Source organism: Stigmatopora argus, chromosome 5, assembly GCF_051989625.1.
Source record: "Stigmatopora argus isolate UIUO_Sarg chromosome 5, RoL_Sarg_1.0, whole genome shotgun sequence".
NCBI lineage: Eukaryota > Metazoa > Chordata > Actinopteri > Syngnathiformes > Syngnathidae > Stigmatopora > Stigmatopora argus.
This window is the reverse complement of record NC_135391.1, coordinates 16734214-16757458: the sequence shown is the minus strand read 5'-3', so window position 1 is coordinate 16757458 and position 23245 is coordinate 16734214. Positions and strand designations below refer to the sequence as shown.

General features: G+C 39.8%; 1 protein-coding gene across 5 annotated transcripts in view; it reads left to right on the top strand.

Annotated features, from left to right (window-relative positions):
- The window catches only part of lzts1 (leucine zipper, putative tumor suppressor 1), a 195198-nt gene that overhangs the window by 152758 nt on the left and 19195 nt on the right, over positions 1-23245 (top strand). For 2 of the 5 annotated variants that reach the window (XM_077600309.1, XM_077600304.1), the window contains exon 1: positions 13562-14058. In XM_077600309.1, coding sequence (XP_077456435.1) covers positions 14044-14058 — 15 coding nt within the window. In that variant the 5' untranslated portion in view covers positions 13562-14043. Of the gene's footprint in view, positions 1-13377; positions 14059-23245 lie in introns of those variants that run through there. The other 3 variants (XM_077600305.1, XM_077600307.1, XM_077600306.1) reach the window with 3 other exon arrangements.

Sequence of the window (23245 nt, the reverse complement as noted above, 5' to 3'; positions counted from 1 at the left end):
TGTTATCGCACACACTTTTTGATTAGTAGCGAATGTCAATTGTCCGCATGGGGAAAAAGGTCAAATGAAAATATAAATACTACCTGAAACATAAAGAACTTGTAAAGCAACATAGATGCTACAAAATGAAATAACGCATACATGAGATGTTGAAAAGTGGCAATTCAACCATTGTGACTGCTGTCAAAAATGTAACCGCTCATCAAATAACACCAAAAAGAAATGGGGAAAAAAGACACAGCGACCTTTGCGTCTGCACAAAATACAGCAACACATCTCAAAGTGAAATACTTCATAATGACGTATCATATCATCTCATCTCATTTTCTGAAGCACTTTTTCCTCAATAGGGGGAGTGCTGGAGCCTATCCCAGCTGACTTCGGACCAGAGGCAGGGGACACCCTGAACCGGTGGCCAGCCGATCGCAGGGCACAAGGAGACGGACAACCAGTCACACTCACACCCATACGTAGGGGCAATTTAGAGTGTGCAATCAGCCTCCATTCCATGTTTTTGGAATGCGGGAGGAAACCCACACAGGCCCGGGGAGAACATGCAAACTCCACACAGTTGGACTGACCCTGGATTTGAACCCAGGACCCCAGAGCTGTGAGGCCGACACACTAACCACTCGCACCGCCCCATAATGACGTAACACATTTTTAAATATATAAACTAAATGGTTTAACATTGTAGGGATATTAAGTTTAATGTAAAAAGGTTTAATTTCTTCTTTTTTTAACTTTAAACTAGAGACATGTGTGAATTGACACTATTCTCAATTGAGATAAAAAATACGTATTTTTTTTAAATGACGCAGTCAGACTTGTTATTGTGGATCACGAATGCACTTGGGTTAGGCGTCTATCACCATCAATGGCAAGACAAGTATATACTATTTTAAATACTATTTTGAAGAACTTAGAATTACTTTTGGAATGGTATCATTTTAACAGCTCTAATTTTTTTTCATTGCGCAGGTGTGAACATTTCATTATGATAGCATCACAATTGCAACATGATTGCAACATAATTTGTATGAAACGCACATGTTAAAGTTAAAATTAAGAAAACAAGTGCTGGCTCTGGTGATCAAAAAGGCTGTTCCGGGGGGTCTGTGCATAAATGCTGACGGAACCGAGACCCCGGGGAAACAGCAGAGAGGCTCTCATGTGTTGCACCTCTTCAATTCCTTGTGCGCACACCCTACAGCACTCAGTTGTAAACTACTGATGTTCGTGTATGAGCATTAGACCAGACCAGACCGCCTCGCCCTCGCAGGCTCACTTATCTGTGAATGGCCTGGCTTCTGTTAAGCTACACCAGCAGCAGAAACAAATCAGCCCTGTCATCTGCTTATTCTTGAACTAGGAAGAAATGATCTTCTTTTATTGAACTTTTATCTGTTTATGGGATAATCTCATTAGGGTGTAATGCATTTTACAAGATGGGCCTCCTTCATCACGAGCCCACCTGGGTCAATAACCACTGAGGCTGCGAAAGAGGAAACAGAGTGCATGTCTGTGTTTTGAACCAAATCTATTATCATGCTCTTTTCGGTAGGATGCCGTTTAGCTCATTTCGGGTTTGCATGCACACTGCATCATTAGTTTAACCCTTTTCAGGGCAGTCATTGTTGACTGATGACGCTAGAAGTCCAATCAATGTTGACAGTAATTAATGACTTGCCCAGTAAAATGTCCCATTCCATAATTTTATTCTGATGGAGTGAGTAGATCAATAAATTGATCAATCGATAGATAGATATTGATCTAGCGAACTGGATCGAATTCAAAATAAAGGACACTGCTCGACTCGAATTAGCCTTTGGCGAGATTTTGGTAGTACTTTCAGTTGCATTTTGATTGTTTAATGTTGTAGTAGTGTCACTCACAAATCTTTACAAGTCAACAGAGGGCTCGTCACTGAAATATTTTTTATTTAAATTAATAAATGAAAATTGCTTGCATTGGATCCCTCGACAATGATTCATTTCTTGTGCATAATAAAGGGTCGATGATCACAAATTTGCTGTTTATTCCACAGTTACGGTCAAAGTGTTGTCATAAATGAGAACAAATGCATGCATTTATGTACAATATTTGTACAGCTTGATCAAGTCAGGAAATGCCATGTAATTTCTACTGTACATTAAATCAATCTTCATAAAATGAGCCTAAAGCTAAGGATTTCTCACAAATATAAAAGGCGTCCATTCAGCTTGATATGTGAGGGAGTGTTGCAAGCACGGATCCATATGATCGTTTTGACCTATTTATATAGCACCTCTTTTATGCACGAAAGGTGTCTCATACATTACATACATTTTTCACTCACAAGTGGCAGTGATCGACATCTATTCCATTAGAATACGATCCTCAGGCAGCCCTCCCAGTTCAAATGGAATGGATGTCTATCGCCTTCAATAGCAGTGAATTACTAGATTGGGGCACCATGGGTTCAGAGTATGTGAAAAGGACAAAAAAAAGGAAAATTCGAATCTTTTTCATGCTTCATGAAGTGGGATGACTCCTGATACTGAATCCAATAGAACCTTTGACCCTAGAAGAAAAACTGAAAACTGATTGCCGCATTGATGCTCACACCCAAGGCACATGTGGAACTACCATTATGCCTGTAAAATTAGGTTTCAGTGAACGAGAAAAAGACTGACAAATGAATATGATTCCTCTCGTTTACCTCACATCCCAAAAATGTGAAGTGCCAGCATCAACATGCATCTACTGATAAGTCGATACTTTCAGTTTTTGAGTTGGGCCGAGCCATGTTTTTTTTAACCCAGGACATTTTAAACAAGCAATGCACATCCAAAGAAGATGCACAGAAAGTAATTACTATTATCAAGTCAACGATGAGTGAGACAAGTCGCATTTGTGCACCATTCCAACTTATCAGCACAGTGTTTGTGTCCACGCTTGTTTTCTTCCTAGTGCTACAATCAAATAACACACAATTATCTAGTCTCCACAGCCAGCTAGCTCATTTTAGTAATGACATTTACAATGAATAACTAATATAGATGTGACAGACACGTTTAATAGAAGGGTGCTTTTGTTTATTAATTGTTTTGCTACCAGTTGGTTGCGATCACACCTGGACATTTGATATTTGTTTTTTGTTTTTTTAAAAGGAACGACTATGATGAAGTGATTTTCATGAAACCAATATTTTCAGCACAGTTTGAAATCTTCTCTTTTCCCAGAGTTATTATCCACTGTAGATGCCCATCCACAGATAATGACAGCTTCGCTCCAGAGCTAGGAAATTAACAGGAACCCGTCTACCCTTCTAGCACAATGGAGCTGGGGCCCCCAGTGTCATTGCTCAGCTAATTGTAACCTAGGGGAGGGGTCTGGGGGGCTGCTGTTAATACCGTCCCCCTACCTATCAGAAATAACATTATTTCATTGCATGTGTGAATTGATCAATAAGATATTTTATAGAAAAATACATAGAGGAACTGGGGAGTTGGGTGATAGAAATGTAAACAGTGCCCCCTTGTGAAGCCCTGGTGCAACTCATCTGCATGTTTGTCAAGGGATTTAGCAATATTCTAATTATCCAAAGCCCATTGGACATGTTCACACAGACAAAAACTGCATGTGGGTAAGTGGAGAGTGAGAGGTAAAAGAAAAAGGGGGTCATGTGGAGAGAGAGTGAGGTTATCTTATGGAAGCAGCTCATGACCATGTTCGATGAAGGAATTAGAAGATGGGTAAAATACCAGGGCAGCCACGAGCTGGTGTTTTATTTTTTATCTTTTTAAGTGCATTAGTGCAGCAGAGGTTGAGTTTTAATTAGCTTAGCGGGTATTAACACATTTGTTTAGCCTGTTGCCATAGCGCTCGCACCGGCTTAATTATATCATAGTCATTTTTTACCAACATGGCCTCTTCGGAACATAATAACTTGTGGATTACGGACCTCATCAATATTCAAACAGGTGCACTTGTTGAAAATGCTAGTACATCCAAGTTGTAACAGTGAACAAATCATTTTGAGCAGAAACTAATAAGATCATCATTGCCTGACTGTGCCCCAGCAAGGCAGAGAGAGATGTTTACGTTGTATTCCATCCACACTACACTTTATAACTCGGCTGCACCCCATATAATCCCTATTAACAGATGTTAAGACTCCTCAAAGCAGTTATCTGTTGTTAGCCTCTGATGTGCCAACCACGTGGTGAGATGAATGGCTTTATTTGTCTAATTTACATCACGCACGCGGCGAGACAGACAACACCTGGAGGACAAGGCGGCGAGATCAGGGTGACTTTGGCGCTCCATGCCCGTGCACTTCCACATCAAAAACTCAAATCATCCACTCACCACTTCCTCTATTAACTGCGTGACTTTAATAGGATTATAAGGAAAATCCAGTTTGAAAGGTAAAACGAGGGTGAAACAGTAGCTGGGGGGTGCAATCAAAGACGTCTTGGAGGGGTCAAGATGAGAATTGATAATCACATCTGTGCATTAAGTAAAAGCAGGCCTAATCCTCTTATATCATTGAAGACAATCCTCGTATGTTGACGAACGGGAGCCTCATCAAACTGCGGCTTACTGGATTCGAGCGCGTTGAATCAATACTACAACTACAAGCCAAATGTTTATGTTCCTATCAGTCTACAGGTCCCATCAACATCAATGTCTTTTGTACTTGACGAGGTGTTACTGTTGGCCAGGCCGACGACTCCATTGTCCTTATGCGATCTGACAGGCTCTTGCTGCTCTCCCTGACCACTTGCTGCCAGCCTTATTTATATGCTGGCAGTGAGAAGCAACTTAGAGCAAGCAAATTGGCTCTGCACAGAGAGAGACAGCCATCGCTGCTTTGAAGTGAGAGCATCTGTGTGCCTGACAGAGGTGGGGAGAGGAGCCAAAAATTGGAGTCAAATAAGAATGCTACTACTTTACAATAGGACTGCAACAAAAGAGCTCGTTGGCCACCACTGGCGACGACAGACGACTGATGCGTTTGGACTGGGAGGGGCTGGCAGGGTCAATGGCAGTTAATAGAACAATTTGATTTGGATATAAATCCAGATAAAATCGAGTAATTTGGTTCTCATTTCACTGTGGGATGAGAACGATGATTGGTGACCAGCCAATAGCAACAAGTGAACTCATGCCAAAATGCAACTAGTGAATCCAGAGTCCTTCTCAATGAATTGCCCAGGTATTACAACAGTTCTCCACAATTTTAGTTTGCACTTGATCGTTGAATTTTTTTGCTAATCTTGGGGTTTTAATTATAACTCTCCCAAATGTTGAGAGTTTTTGTTTTTGTGTCTGTCTCAAAGAGGGAGGCCTTTGGATTTTTCTCTCAGGACAAACACTTCTACTTCATGATTGAAGATTTTAAGTAAAACCACTTCGTAACACACAAATATAATTGTTTTCTTGTGTAACCAGCATTCGACAACCTTTAAAAGTGACTGAAACCTTGAATGGAAAAGACAACACCATTATTATGTGCATCCACTGGAAAGAATCATGTTCAATAAATTGAAAAACAACCATTTAATTATTCTGATGTGGATTAGTAGAGAAAAACAAATAAAAGACAGGATTTCTAGGAAATGGCTATTGCAACTGGTGGAAGCCAGCTATCAACCCAGGTATTATTTCAGCCAATCAAATGTGAGTATTCTAGATTGCCCACATTTCCTCATCAGGTCAACAATAACATTATCACATGTATTTGTGCTCAAAGTTGGTGTGAGTGGGTATAAAAAAAATGGCAGCACTCAAGTTTAAACATTATTTTCTCTGTTATCAGAAGTTTAAGAAATTTACCATTTGCACATTAACATTTTCTAATAAGTATTTTTAAAATATTGTTTTAGGATCTTGGTCTCATCTTTGTCTTGACTTCCAAAGAGCACAATTTAATCCACAAAGTACTACTACTATCTACTACTTTATTCTTCAGGATTTCAGAAAACATCGCATGCCATAGTGTGTTTGGACAAATAGCCTACAATTTATATTCAGCATTTGTTTGCAGTTTGACCTTGGCAGGGGGGAATCATAACGCGAGCTATAATATTTCAATATTTGGTTTGCAAAATGATGTAGCTTCTATCAACGATGCAATATTCGTTAATCCATACAGTTCAATACTCTGAAATTTAAAGTGTAGTGTTAATTAGTGTATCCACATGTAACATTTACATTTTGTGTTGTACTTTGCAATTTTCTAATAAAAAAAATGGGTTGTAATGAGTACTATTATTGTCAGAGCACAAATGTAGAAAGTGCCCACAGCAAAACAAGTTTCTTTAGAAGTCTAACAAGAAGGTGAATGCCTCTTCCTATGTTATGTGCTATTGCATATGTACTCCCAGGAATGCAGTTCCATACCTGTCGTGGCAGCCTAACAGAAGGTCTCTGCAGTGTGCAAGTCCCTGCCTAGTGTCCCTTTGTGGAGACAGCAGCCATGCATCATCCGGCCATGTGTGTCCTCTGTGGTAGTGACAGACAAAAGTTAACCCAATCAGTAAAGTCTTAAGGGATTTCAACCTCAGCACACCGAAAGCCGTCTCTGGGCCACTTCCACAAGCTTTTCTCACTCAAAATGACACCTCATCTCACATCATTTAGTGTGTAGCGCAAATAAATTATAAAATGAAAAAAATATGTAATAAATAAAAATGTTTTTATGGTAATTTAAAAAATGAATTACCTAACAAAATAGACTGATAAAAAACTAAATCCTGTTTTACCTTTTTTATTGAAAGTGTAATACAATAATAAATAAAAATGAAATTTGATGAAAAAGATTTTCTGTTTTTTTCCCTTTTCAAGTTAAAAACTAAAATGTATGTATATAAAATCTTCACCCTTTTTTCCCCCAATGAAAAATAATAAAACAACAACAAACACAAATAAGATGCTATTAATAGGCTCAAAAAACCTCTAAATGGTTAATTGATTATCTAAATAGTTAATTTGACAATTTGTCATGTGCCAATAAATCATGCCAGTCATAGTTGGCAAACAATGTTTGACACACCCGACATAATGCATTCATCTTAATCCAACTTGTGCCGTATAATCTCAGTGGGCCCAAAATCCGTCTTGGGTGAACATGAAAATTCATGCCTGAGCTCTCAGCATTGACTGAAAAGGAAGTGGGGGGGAAAAACGCTTTAGATCTAAAGGAGCAACAGTGAAGTGAGGATTACTGAAGGCCGTTGAGCTTGTTAGCACAGCCATACCTTTATCGCACCAATACATACTTTTTGTTTCAACAGCATCTGAGTGATTCTCGCTACGGAAAGCTGAACATTGCCCAAAAATACAGTTGAAATAAAGAGTCGTCGAACACTGGTACCAGTGCTTTTAGAGAGCTGGAGGAAGCACCAGGGAGTAGTTGCAAGTAATTAAACTGGGGCATCAATGTCACTGCTACCTGTTTATGACTCTAAAGAGAAGCATTTTTGTTGGCGCAAAGGCTCGCTTTTCACTCATTACTACCGATTAACAGTGTGAAGTTCTCTCACAAAGACATCCGAATTTTTAGATAGAGAAATAGATGCTCATGAAAACACTGCCTTGGGAAATACCACGTCTTTACTGATAATTATCATGTTTAGTTTAATAACTCTTTTGGTATAAGCGGGGAAAAGGCCAACTTGGTGAGTCAAGTCAAGTCATAGTTATTTGTATGGCACTTAGTCAAACTAAATACCTCAGAGAGCGACAATGATAAATACCAGATTAGTTCAAAGTGCTATCATGACAAACACACAGTAAATAGTAATGAATATTAATGTGGTTAGTGAAAGTGACATTAAACAACTCATGTAGTTCTAAAGTGCTGAAAACAAAATAAAATACTCAAATAATTTTACAGCGTTTTAGATGTCCTCATAGCTAATCTTAGCTACAAGCAAAGCTTATTATAACATTAGATACACAGCAATGGTATCAATAGTCAGTGAATGGTGGGTCCAAAATTATATTGTACACAGATCTTAATGTGGGCGGCCCGGTGGAGCGAGTGGTTAGTGCGTCGGCCTCACAACTCTGGGGTCCTGGGTTCAAATCCAGGTCATGTTCATCTGTGTGGAGTTTGCATGTTCTCCCCGGGCCTGTGTGGGTTTCCTCTGGGTATGCCGGTTTCCTCCCATATTCCAAAAAAACATGCATGGTAGGCTGATTGGACACTCTAAATTGCCCCTAGGTATGAGTGTGAGTGGGCATGGTTATCCGTCTCCTTGTGCCCTGCGATCGACTGGCCACCGATCTAAGGTATCCCCTGCCTCTGGCATGGAATCAGTTGGGATAGGCTCCAGCACCCCCCGTGACCCTAATGAGGATAAAGCGGTTCAGAAAATGAGATGAGATCTTAATGTGACATTAGTCATCATCAGACATTATGTGATGATTTATTAGTATAAAATCAAGGTAAGCTAAAGTAAATTATTTTGCAGCGTTATCAACAAGCTAACTTTAATGATTAAAGGCAGAATTGTTTTAGTGTAGGATCGATTTACAACTGCAAATGAGAGTGGATGTGTACTGAGGGGGGAAATTTCTTGGGCCAGCTGGTTCAACAAAATTATGCAACATTATGCATGATTCTTCTACTCAGTGAGATATTGATCATTTGGCTGTGAGCGCATACTTGATGAGATACAAGACTGGACCAAGGAAAATTGACATGTTCTGAATGAGTTACTTTGACAGAAAATTCCATGAAAATCTGCAATTCATTACCACTCTCTTACTGGCTGACACTGACATGAGTAGACGTCCAATCTATTTTGATTAGGACGGTCTAGCAGAGATTGCCAAACTGCATTGGATGTCTATTGCTGTAAAGGAGAGTTATATATACTCCTGCTCATGTAATAATGTCTTATTCTCCATTATGAGGCACGCTTTTAAAGCTAGGAGGAATTGCAGTGCAGTCAAAGCATTTGCAGAACATGCAATTAAATATAGGCCACATTGAAGTACCTTCCTACCAGATCTGGACGTTACAAAAAGCAAACACACACTCATGTTGTATGCATGCTGTTTTGAAAACAGATTTGTGCAACAAGAGGCAATCAAAAACTGCAGAAAATGACTGATTTTTAAATAAGCAATTATTCCAATGCACATATTTAACACCCAGAGTGATCTCAGTAATATGTTGAAGTCTAGTAAATGGTAGAGTGTAAAGGAGAGAGTACCTCTGCACCTTGAAAGATAAGTCAAAATCATTAAAAATTGCCATTTTAAAGAGACTGTCTTAAAAACAACCGAAAGGTGTCAGGGGTGTCCAAACTTTTCCACAAAGGGCTGTAGCGGGTGCAGGTTTTTGTTTCAAATGGTCCAGCAAATACAGTTTAACCAATGAGATTTCTTTGGAAACCAGCTGCACCAGACTGCAATCAACTGATTATACTTTTAAGACAGCAGATTGGTGAAAATATATCCTCTTCATCAGATGGAATTTTAAAAAAATGCACCCAATTATGGTGGAGGACTGTTTTGGACAACCGTGATCTAGGTCAAGGGTTGGCAACCCAAAATGTTTAAAGAGCTATATTGGATGAAAAAATATATATGTATGAACCCGCAAAATATTGAAAAGCCTTATAATGAAGGTAACACATGCTCTATCGAGGAGGCCCGGCGGCTGAATGGTTAGTGGGTCAACCTCGGAGTTCTGGGGTCCTGGGTTCAAATCCAAGTTGGTCCACCTGTGTGGAGTTTGCATGTTCTACCCGGGCCTGCATGGGTTTTCTCCGGGTACTCCGGTTTCCTCCCACATTCCAAAGATGGATGGTAGGCTGATTGGACACTAAATTGACCCTAGGTATGAGTGTGAGTGTGAATGGTTGTTTGTCTCCTTGTGGCCTAAGATTGGCTGGCCACCAATTGAGGGTGTCCCCCGCCACTGGCTCGAAGTCAGCTCGGATAGGCTCCAGCACCCCACGAGGCCCTAGTGAGGATAAAGCAGATCAGAAAGAAGACATGCTGTATCGATATACATTAGCCCACTATCAAAATGACTAAGTTGGCTACTAATACATCATGAGCATTCATGATTTAATGTTTATTTTCCCTGCAGTACATTCTGTACAGAATGAAACGTGACGTGACAGGTGTTGTATGATGCCGCCTCAAGTTAAATTGCATAACAGTATTAATGAATAATGTTTCATTGCTTTGATGAAATTAAATAAATGCAATGAATGCAATGATTTGAGTATTCGACAAATCAACAAGATGGAACATGCATAACATGCCTTTTCACCATCTGAGAATAATAGTGGTGGAGTTTGGAGATGAAATTCACTTCTAAAATCTTTTTTGCACTCCTCTAATTTCTCCAGAAGTAGTGCAATCAAAGTTTTGCACTCCTTTCCAACTGGGTACTCGGCTGCAAATTTAGTATGCGTTACTTGAAAATGTCTTTCCACATGACTTTTTTTGTTATTTGATAACTTTTCGCGACAAAGCGAACATTCAGGCAATCCTTCCACATTGGCAATGGGTTTAAATGATGTGTTCCAAGAGAAATTGAATTCTCCGTTTTCCTCAATTATTTACTCTTTTCCCCTTGGGTTACATGGCCCATCACAGAGTTGCCGGTTTGTTTACAACAGCGACCTGCCTAGAATCCCGGCCTGCTGATAGAAACATTGTGTCAGGTTTGTTGAACTTTAAAAATTAATCTACTGATTCTTACAGCTTTGGAAAACGTTAAGAATGTTTGTGTCTAGTTTGTCCTCCTACTGAAACCATATTAAAGCAAAAACTATATTTCTCTCCCCCATTTTCAAACATTTTTGAAAAAGCTCCAGGGAGCTCCAGAACCCATGGTTGCCCCCCATCTAGAGGAACCAAATGCTATAGTCAATTAGCATACATTCACACTTTACTGTCACTATATTCGTGACTGCAAATTTTAAGGCTCAAGCCTACCAAGAATAGAAAAAAAACGCTGTGTGTAATTTTAAAGGCAAATTGGCAGAGTTCAATTATAGAAGTAAGTCTGCAACAATTACCCCGAACGTGTCAAGACAGCAAAGACCCACCAAGAGCAAAACGAAAACTTTTCAGGCAGAAAATATGACTAATTCCAAACTTGATATTCACGGCGTGACAGCAGTCAAACTTTGATACTTCTAATTGCAATGCAAGAGTCTGTGTGCAGCGTTTTACGGAGAAAGATTAGCAGTGGGAATCGAGGAGGGAAGACCGCTGAAGAGGATAGACAGTTCAAAAGAGGTGACATAAACAAGACAGAAATGCAGGCATGCAGGCGAATGACGGGCACACAAAGAAAAAAGAGGATGTAGTCACGTTTCAAATCATTTTCCGCCCAAGATATTCCAATGGAATTCATTCCCATGAGCTTGGTAAGTAAACACCGTGGCACAGCCAATCTCGTCTTACCTTATTATTGTCAATCGCACGCAAATGTCACAAAGAACTACATCCTGCTCATTCTAAATAGTTCCTGATTGAAAAGGAGAAAAGTCTGACATTTCTGATACTATTACACAATCATTATAATGTTGGGAAATGATTTACTTTTTTCAACTTGTGCATGCAGACATTAAATAAATCAAGCATAAAGGGAGTAAATAGATTTGTAATTTACTTCATGCCAAGGTAAGTCCTTTATATATAAATTTGTACTATCAACAAGCAAACCAAGCTAATTATAGCAGTAAAAGCGTGATTGTTTTCCATGGATAAGCTTAAAACAAAATTTTAAAAAAATATGAAAGCTCCATTGATTCACTGTATGTATTGCGCTGCCATTTTGGATATGATGATATAACTTGCAATGCAGGAGCATGAAAAACATGTTGTTTTGACTAATTACATTTTCTGGTGTTGAATTATGGAGGACAGAATGGACATCAAAAGCCGGAGAATCCAAAGCAGCCAGGTTCAGAAAACATGCAGGCTTGCAAGCATAAAGAACTCTAAAGTCTAACTTCAAAGAGGTTAAAAGGAAATATACACAGTGTGTGTATATACATATATAAAGATATACGTATATATATATATACACCGTATTTTCACGACTATAAGGCGCATATAAAAGTCTGAAATTCTCTCTGTGTAAAATGGCTAAATAAAGTACAACCGAACTCAGTCTTGCTTCCGTTGCCTTTTTAAAAACGTGTTTTTAGCGTGCGGGTGTAGCGTGCATTTGGTACATGTAACACCAAATTAGTGTGTTCGCCGTTGTAGTATATTGATATTATTAGTGCAAAGTTATCACAGCCGTCAACCTGGGTGTATTGACAAAGGGACTATTTATCCCAGCAGTCACTGCGCACCGGAAATAGCGTCTGTGGCTGCTTTCGTAGACAGCGCTATTACGGTTCGATAATCATCCATAAATAATACATATATGCCATGCCTGGCTTCACGAAAAGTGGCAGGCAGCGCCGGGCTTCTTACGCTACGATTTGTGAATGGATTGATGGAAATGACGGTGACTCTGAGACCGAAGAGAGGGGACCCGGCTTTTTGGAAGGCTCGTTTGGGCAATTGTTTAATTCGGACACAGAAAATGAGGACTTTGAGGGATTCGTGGTTGATGATGACGTGAGTGAGTTGTAAAGTGTCTAAATAAAGTACAACCGAACTCAGTTTTGCTTCCGTTGTCTTTTTAAAACATGTTTTTAGCGTGTGGGTGTAGCGTGCAAGAACTATATTTCCCAGCAGTCACTGCGCACCGGAACCCGGAAATAGGCTGCTTACGGTAGCCAGCGCTATTGCGTTTCGATGTTCATCCATATATAATATATATGCGTGTAATGAAACGGTGCGTGCTTTGTGTGTCTAAAATACAGAAATAGCACTCGTTACTGACACTACGGCTTAAAATACAATGCGCCGAATAGTCGTGAAAATACGGTATATATATATATATATATATATATATATATATATATATATATATATATATACATACATACATATACATATATATATATATATATACATACATATACATATATATACATATACATATACATATACATATATATATATATATATATATATATATATATGTATATATATATATATATATATATATATATATATATATATATATATATATATATATATATATGTATATATATATATATATATATATATATATATATATATATATGTATATATATATATATATATAACAGGATTGCAATTTAAATATGAGTTCTGCACAGTGGAGCTCCGTGATTATTTATTGATTATTATTTAATTATTCACCCCATTACCCATCTGTATTCAAAAAAACAAATTTTCATGTTCTACTATTCTTTTGTTCCCCCCTTAAAGAGTCACCAATAATCTTGTGTCCCTTTAACATGGGTGCCAATATTTTAAGACTTCCCTATAGGAATATACATATCAGGTACTGGTATTTTGTTTAGAATTTATTATTCATATATAATTTCATCATTCATTTTACATGAATGCACTAAAGATTTTAGTTTGGTCTTTAAAAAATATTTGAGGAGGCATTGGATACATATCGCAGATATATCCACATCTAAAAGGCTATGATTACAGAGCTTTTCAATTCCAACTGTTTTTTTTGCCGTACATGCTTACATTTTTATGCAGTACACCCAGTCCAATTACGATATTTTCAATTCTGACCTGAGCCTTTTTCAGTTGTCGACTAAATTTCCAGTTGGGCTGGTTAGGTTTGTGCCTAAAAAGCCCCACGTGGAAAGAGACCAGAAGAGAAGGCGAAGGCTCTGCTGGAGGAGGATTTAGTCGAGCTGTGTTTGGATGATGAGTGACGGAGCGGAGTGAGATGGGAATTCAGGGGGGAGGCTACAAAGACACACTGTAAAGAAGGGGCGGGCAGAGAGAACTAAAGCGACTTTATGGAGGAATGTGAGTGTTCACTGGATGGACTGATAAAACCATAGTTTGCTGTTGACAGGAGGTGAGAGGGGCACTAGAAAACACACCAAAATCTTCATCATCTTTAGCAACCGTCATCCAAAATGCTGTTTTGGGGAAGAACTGCCCATGACTGAAAAACAGGTAAGTTTTTATTCTCCACTAATATTACATGTCCAAGTTACAGTGTTTGATTAGGCAACTTTTAACTTTAGCATACCTTATCTGCCGTAGTTAAATAAAGGACAGCTTTTGTCCACTGGGATGTACCGTTACTGAACAAACCAGTTTTAAACATGAGGGTGTTGCAGTAGTGACCTGAGGGTGTCCCAATCATTTTAAGTTCCAAACAATATTCATGTATAATTTCAAGTAGAAATATGGGATACACTGGGAATTTGTTTTTGTTTTTCGTTAGTTTTTGTTTTTTTACTGGTCAAACAGCGTGGAGTGAAACAGCAGTTTATGTGAAAACAAACATGTTGTTGGGGTGTTCCGGGATTAACGTGCATGTCCAAACATGCACAACATTGCTGTGCATTGAGTTCACTGAACATTGGTTGTTTGACAGCTTTTTGGAGGTTCTGCACAAATCCACAGCAGGATATAAAGAACATGTTGTGTATATCATTGTCAATGGCACTGAAAGTTAAAAGTGCACAAAATTTCTTAGTTAACTGATCTATTGCCTTTAAATCCAATCAAAATAGAATTCTGGCAGATTTTGTTGGCTGGTACCATCTTGTTGGAAAAAGATTTTATATTGTATTGTCACGGAAATGATGACATAAGTTTAAAAACAACCTCTTTGCTTGTATTTTTTTTTCACAAAGATAGACATTCCATTCAAATTGACTGGACGACTATTCCCTTCACTAGCAAGTGGTGAGTTAAAAGAATTGGTAGCGCTCACATTAGACCTGATAATCGTTCTGTACATTGTACTTAAACAGAATTTTGAATCCGGCTCTGTCCCTAAATGTAGGATGCACCAATGGTGCTGTTGCGACCTACTGAGGCACACTCATCTTAAAATAACCGTCCCAAATAGAGCATCCCCCTCGTGAGTGAAGCCCATGAGTCAGTGACATTCAGTGTCACTCCATTCCTTGATTTTCATCCTTACAAACTAGCCCTTAACACAGACATTCCAGCCATACATCATGGCCTTTCCCTTTGTAGTAGACTATACCGAGCGGTACAAGGTCAAATGGGTTTTATTTTCGAGTTGTGCGCATGTATCGCCTGAGAGTGGAAAAAAAAATTAAAAAGGAAAATCTTGACCTCCACGAAAAGTGAGCTCATTGTTCGTTCTCTGCCTCCCACATTACAACACGCACACACATGAAGCGTGAGCAGATTAAGAGGTGGGAGGATGGTTATGCTCCAGAACGACAACCTTATCACTCGGTGTTCAGCTTGCAGGGTCAATGGGCCCCAGTGCCAGGAAAGGCCTCATTCTTTTCTACCTTGCTATGCACATATAATGCTTCAAAAAGACCGGCTGACTCGCTGTGTGCATCATGCACGAATGTGTGTATTACATGCTGATTTTGTATTTATTTTTTTCCACATGTAATTTGTGCCTCAAAGGGACAATCATGCAAGACAGCGTGCATTAAACAAACCATGAAAGGTGGTTTAAAAAGGATAAGAGATGGGTAATAACATTAAAAGTCATTTAAAAAATCCACATCTAGGAAAAAAAAACATTTTGCTGTTTTTACTCTGTGGTAAAAGCCTTGAGGCAGAATATTTTATTTAATGGGGTAAATGACTTAAGAAGAACTCAACAAAACTCCCTTTGTAAAACATCGGGTCAAAATATTAGCTACACCAGTTCATTACATTCAATACAAGAAAGGTCAATTTTAGCTCAATAAATTACAAAATTACATGCTATAGTCATTAAAACTATCCCAAGTGCAATACAACTCACACTCTTTTGTAAATTTTGCCAACTATTTACTATTTTTACATTTGGTCACAGTGACCCATTAAAAATTAAACCCTAAGAGATTAAAAACAGCGACCAGTTACTTTTACGGTGGACAATTAATGAATTGAATTGAATTCTTTTATTGTCATTATACAAGTATAAAAAGATTTAAAGCTGCACCATGGACTACCCAAATAAATAATCAATAAACAATAATTATGAATAATCAATAAATAAGTAATAAACAAGTAGTCAGCTCTGGGGTCCTGGGTTCAAATCCAGGTAATGCCCACCTGTGTGGAGTTTGCATGTTCTCTCAGGCCTGCGCGGGTTTCCTCCGGGTACCCCGGTTTCCTCCCACATGCCAAAAACATGCATGGTAGGCTGATTGGACACTCTAAATTGCCCCTAGGTATGAGTGTGGGTGTGTATGTTTGTCTGTCTCCTTGTGCCCTGCAATCAATCGGCTGGTCACCGATTCAGGGTATCCCCGCCTCAGCTGGGATAGGCTCCAGTCCCCCCTGCAACCCTAATGAGGATGAAGCGGTTCACAAATGGTCAAATAAATAAGTAGCTACAAAAAGTGACTAAAGTGGTTAGCAGCCTATGTAGTCCTAGGGCGTGACCGGACGTTTCGTCGAAAGACGTTTGGTCCCCGGACGTTTGGTCCCCGGACGTATGGTCGACCAGACGTTTGGTAGAAGGGACGTTTGGTAGAACGGGGGTTTGGTAGAACGGACATTTGGTAGAACGGGTTCGCATGCAATTGATAGATTTTAACATTGGGTCAATAGGGATTTAATGACTATTATTCAACATTGAGTGAATAAGGTTAAGGTTAAACAAATGAAAGTCTTGTGACCCAAACCTCGGGACTCGCGAACCCGGCGACCAAACGTCCGTTCTACCAAACATCCGTTCTACCAAACGTCTGTTCTACCAAACGTCTGTTCTACCAAACGTCCGGTCGACCAAACGTCCGGGGACCAAACATCCGGGGACCAAACGTCTTTCGACGAAACGTCCGAGTACCGTTTTAGTGCAAGTACAATATACAAGATTGGTCTTGATTAGGTGCAGAACTCCAGTTGAGTATGGTGACGGCTTTTGGGAAGAAAATGAATGTAGCAGAACTGAAAGTGATTCTCTAAGCAACAGCTTTCAGATACAGTATGAATGGCTGGCTTTCTCAGTACATTTCCACGTAGTATTTATGCAATTAGTCTGTAAAACCATATCAAACAACCAAAATTTTGGGGGATTTTGGAACTGTATTTATGAATTAGTTGGTGTTTTCTGTGCCCTACAGGTACTGGGAACAAATTTAACTCATTAGCTAACATTGACAGTAATTCGTTCATTCATCACATTCTGCGAGTATTCACTTGTTATTCTTCGAGTTTAAATAATTTGGACGTTTACTCTTCTTGGGCGGCCCGGCGGATGAGTGGTTAGCGCGTCGGTCTCACAGGGTTCAAATCCAGGTCGGTCCACCATTAGGATCGCGGAGGGGTGCTGGAGCCTATCCCAGCTGACTTTCGGGCCAGAGGCGGGGGGACACCCTGAACTGGTGGCCAGCCGATCGCAGGGTGCAAGGAGACGGACAACCATTCACACTCACACTCATACCTAGGGGCAATTTAGAGTGTCCAATCAGCCTAACATGAATGTTTTTGGAATGTGGGAGCAAACCAGAGAACCAAGAGAAAACCCACGCAGGCCCGGGGAGAACATGCAAACTCCACACAGGTGGGTCGTGACCTGGATTTGAACCCAGGACCCCAGAGCTGTGAGGCCGTCGCTCTAATTACTGAACCGCTGGGCCACATTTTTTAAAATATAATTTATTATTTGTTTTTAATGGAACCTGATGAATTTGAGTGTGTTTTAAGGGAGAATAAAAACAAGAGAAACATGAAACAAGGCAAAGAACCACAGTATATACAAAATATGATAAGAAGCAAAGAGCCGCATTCCTTTTGGGCAGGAGCTGCATGCGGCTAGAGAGCCACGTATTCACCACCCCTAATGTACATGATCACATCTTCAAATGCTGAAATTACAAAGTTTTACTTTGCCTATAATTTTTAAAACCATTGTTTTTAATACACAATACGCGTGTGGATGATAGGCCAAACTGTAGAAAACTTTTTCCTGGGGGTGCTGGAGCCTATATAGCCGATATACACATATTGATTTAAAATGAAGCTTCAAGTGTCATTGGTCACGTGATATATTCCTCGCCAAAACACGTCACAACACAACAATTTTAATTTAATGCTCCAACTTTTGCTGGTCACAAGCTTTCAAGGCCAGTGCCCTTGGGCCCAGCACGACTTTTGATGCTTGATGAAATTCTACAGAGACAACGCCCGTACGTACCTTGTTTTACATTTCCAGTTGTTTACAGCTTGATTGTAAACTCAAAGGCGAGTTATGGAATTATTTTGTACGCCGTGGACGCCGACTGAAACAAATCTTTTGCATGGGGCTATTGCCATAATAGCAGTTTTGTTTTAATCGCAGATTTACCTTTCCGTTCATTTGTTTGATTTCGTTTCCATTTTTCATTATTTCATTCTGCAAGGCTTTGATGTTACTAAAGGCTCACTAAAGGCAGAAAAACACACGGACTTCTGGCATCATTCTTTTCCGAGTTTATCTCACTGGATAACTTAGCCCGAGCACTTTTTCACTTCTTTTACTCAGCGGAAGATTTACTAGAAGGCCGTCGTTTTTAATTGCGTAACATACACACTTATTAAGCACAACTGAATAGAACGATAAAAACAAATAAATAAATAAAAACCCAAAGAGACTCACGTGGTACGTCCGTAACGAAGCCATGCAAAAAGAGTTGTAACACTCCCATTGGGACCTATTTTACGTTTTTTCTTGGTTTATAGAGTCGCGAATAGGACGGGCGACCATCGTTTAAATGCTTGGCGGAGGTAAATTGAGTAAATGTATGTGAATTTTCAATTCTGTTCTATCTGCGCTCTATATGACGTATATTTTAACATTTATATGTACATTGGATTTTTTATTATCTTAGTTAACTAGCGATTTTCTCCACCTGTTTTTTAGCTGACTTTGGTAAGTGGAAAGATATCTCATCTCATTTTCTGAACCGCTTTATCCGCATTAGGGTCGCGGGGGGTGCTGGAGCCAATCCCAGCTTTCTCCGGGCCAGAGGCGGGGGACACCCTGAATCGGTGGCCAGCCGATCGCAGGGCACAAGGAGACAGACAACCATGCACACTCACACACATACCTAGGGGCAATTTAGAGTGTCCAATCAGCCAACCATGCATGTTTTTGGAATGTGGGAGGAAACCGCAGTACCCGGAGGAAACCCACACAGGCACAGGGAGAACATGCAAACCTCACACAGGTGGGACATGATCTGGATTTGAACCCAGGACCAATGTTCCCTCTACTTTTTTGTTTGTCTGGGCAGAAAGACAACCTCCCTGAGCACACTGAGTACCGGTGTGAGCAACATCATCATTGCTCGCTATGGGCACACACCAGTAACACACCTGCCATAAGCAGGTGCATGTCTACTACACATAAATGATTTTGTAATAATAAAATGTAATGATTAATATCTATGAATGGGCGGCGCGGCGGATGAGTGGTTCGCGCGTCGGCCTCACAGCTAAAAAAAAAAAAGGGATTTTATTTTGTGCGCTCCATATGATTTGCTGTGCGCAGAGAAGACGAGAGTAGTGCGCAAATGCGCACGCGCACAGTTTAGAGGGAACATTGCCCAGGACCCCAGAGCTGCGAGGCCGACGCACTAACCACTCGCTCCACCGGGCCGACCATCAATTTGTAATCTTTATATCAACATGATTTACAGTCAGTTCAATATTAGTATTATCAGCATTAGAACCCCCTTGCTATATTGCAAGTTCTCCCAAGGAGAAATCATGGAGGGGTCTGAAAATTTCATCATAGGTGCATGTCTACTGAGAGAGATAATCCAGAAATCAAATGTAGTGTTTTTTTTTTCAATAATTTATTTGTGTGATGCAGCTGCAAATAAGTATTTGAACACCAGGCTATCAGCTAGAATCACCTCCTGCAGTATGTGCTAACCTGGTGAAAAACAACACACATTGTGATTTCTGGATTTTTCTTTTTAGATTATCTCTCACAGTGGACATTCACCTACGATGAAAGTTTCAAATACCATAACTACTATTAGGACTTTATAGCAGGGGTGTGCAACTCTGGTCCTTGAGGGCCCCTATCCAGTCCATTTTTCATATTTCCCTCCACTGCCAGATGTGAATCAAATGATCAACTTATCAGCAAGGCAGAAGCTTGGCTGATCCTGATTTGATTCAGTTGTGTTGGTGGTGGGAGACATTGAAAACAGACTGGGTAGGTGCCCTCGAAGACTGGAGTTAGGCACCCCTGCTTTATTGCGTATGCAGTGTATCCAGAAAATATTCACATTGCTTTGCCATTTGCACCTTTTACCATGATACAAACTCATTATTAATTCTATTAATCGCTTGCATAACAATTACATTCTGCATTATGACCATGTGAAATAAGTTACTTTTTTACTTTTTGTAAATTTATTAAAAATGTGGAAGTAATCCAATGTATACATAAATATTCACAGCTTTTTCTTAAGACTCAGTTGATCCACATTTGGCAGCTATAACAGCCTGAAATCTTTTTGAACATGTTGCCAAAAGTGTAGCACACCTTTCGGCAGTTTCATCCATTGTTCTTGGCAGTACTTCAAGCTACATCTCATGTGAAGAACTCTGTGTACAGCCACCCTTAAATCTTTCCAAAGATATTCAATTGAATTCAAATCTGGACTCTTTTTGGCACACTCCAGGACATCGATAGTGTAGTTCTGAACCACTCTGTAAAGATCTTGGCTCCAGCCATTGAAAAATGATTCATCGCCCTAATGTGAGTGAGGTCAAGAGCACTCTGTAGATTACATGTGTCAAAGTTGTGGCCCGGGGGCCAAATCTGGCCCGCCGCATCATTTCGTGTGGCCCGGGAAAGTAAATCATGAGTGCCGACTTTCTGTTTTAGGATCAAATTAAAATGAAGAGTATAGATATATATTACATTTCCTGTTTTTTCCCCTTTTGAATCAATAATTATAATTTTTTAATATTTTTTTTCTGTCTTTTTAGTTCAAAAATCATTTTGTAAAATCTAAAAATATATATAAAAAGCCAAAATAAGCATTGTTTTAGAGCTATAAAAAACTGAATATTCAGGGCTTTTAATCCAGTTCTTTTAATCCATTTATTAAAAAAAATCGAAATATTATATCTAAAATGGTCCGGCCCACGTGAAATCAAGTTGACGTTAAAGCGGCCCACGAACCAACCCGAGTCTGACACCCTTGCTGTAAATGGTTTTTACTCAGTATGTTTCTCTACATCCCTATAGCATGATGTTTCCTCTACCAAGCTTCACTGCAGGGATGCTATAGACCCGGTGCTGAGCAGTGCGTGGTTTCCTCCATTAACAATGCCTGGTATTTACACCAAAAAGTTCAACCTTGGTTTCATTCGACAGGATTTTTTTTTCCTTTGCTTTTTGGCAAACTCCAGATAGGCTGCCATGTTTTCCTTCCAACTAAGGAGTAGTTTTCATCTGGCCATACAGGCTTGATTGGTGGAGTGCTGAAGATACGATTGTCAAGGTTCTTTCCAAAGAGGACCACTGGAAAAGTGGCCATCAGGTTTTTTTGGTCATCTCCCTGACTAATATCCTTCTCCCTCAAATGCTCAGTTAAGACAGCCAACCAGAAAAAGTTTCTTTAGTTACAAACTTTCATTTAGGGGTGCTGGAAGCCACTGTGCTCACTGTAAACTTTAAAGCAGCAGTTTTTTTCTGTATTCTACCCCAGATTTGTGCTTTAAGACAATCCTTTTTTATATGAAGTCCTAGGACTTTATGCTTGGTGTTCGCATTTTGGCATACACTGTCTTCAGTGGAAGCATACATACAGGTGTGTGTCATTCCAAGTCAACTAAATTACCCACAGATGGACTCTAATTAGGCTGCAGAATGATTGGTGGAAATGGAATGAAACTGAAGTCAGTTTTGAGCTTCATGGCTGAGGGTGAGAATAAATCTCATCTCATCTTATCTCATTTTGTGAACCGCTTTATCCTCTTTAGGCTCTTGGGGGGTGCAGGAGCCAATCTCAGCTGTCTCCAGGCCAAAGGCGGGGAACACCCTGAATCGGTGGCCAGCCAATCTCAGGGCACAAGGAGACGGATAATCATTGACACTCACACCCATACCTAGGGGCAATTTAGTGGCCAATCAGCCTACCATGCATGTTTTTGGAATGTGGGGGGAAACCGGAGTACCCGGAGGAAACCCACGCAGGCCCGGGAGAACATGCAAACTCCCCACAGATGGACATGACCTGGATTTGAACCTAGGACCCTAGAGCTGTGAGGCCGATGGGCTAACCACTCGCCTTATCGGGCCGCCGACAATAAATCTTCTCATATAAATATTAGTTATTTTTAATAAATTGTATGGGTATTTGTGTGTAGAATTTTTAAACAAGAGATTGATTAAATTCAATTTATGCTAACAATAAAATGTAGAAACATTAAAGCAATGTAAATATTTTCAGGATGTACCGTAAATATGAAAACGTGAAATCGACCATATTGGTTAGTTTCCACCCCAACAGTGACAGTATGTGAAAAAGCACAATAAAAACTGTAATGACAAATTTCATGGTAATTGTCATGAGTCAATGCAGCAAAGGGAGCATCAATTTAGTGCTAAAAACACTCTTATGAACCATTAAAGACACATTTACCTCTCTATATTCCCAGCTGTTCATCCTATGCAAATGCATAGAGTGCCTTATTAGTATTTAACCAGCCACACAAACCCAGTCGACTTCCTTATCGGTTAATATTTGAGGCGCCTGATTGTTTGGTTGACCTGCTGTCTCATTTTAATGTGTCATCTGAAGGCAATCTCATTTCACCAGAGGGGGTACGTCATGAAAAGCTGGGCCACTATCAAAGAGGAGGCCAACAATGAGCACAGATGATGTGATAAGCATTTGATTAAAATAGAACACACATCCCGTGCTTCTAAAAATCCTTCCACAGACAAGAAAATGTGTCCAGGACAATGTAGCAGTCATCAGTTGATTATGCAGTATTACACTTTTGCGCTATCATGCTGCCTCATAGGCACCCGGCTCACGTCTTCCTCTTTCAGTCCGAGCTGTGGGGCCCGTAATGACTCTCTGCTATTCTGCTCTCCAGCACAGAAGCGCCCATTCATGCTCAATCTCCTTTTACAATGCGCTAAAAGGATTAGCCAATTAGACGTTATTTGGTGTCATTGTGAGTGCACGACCGT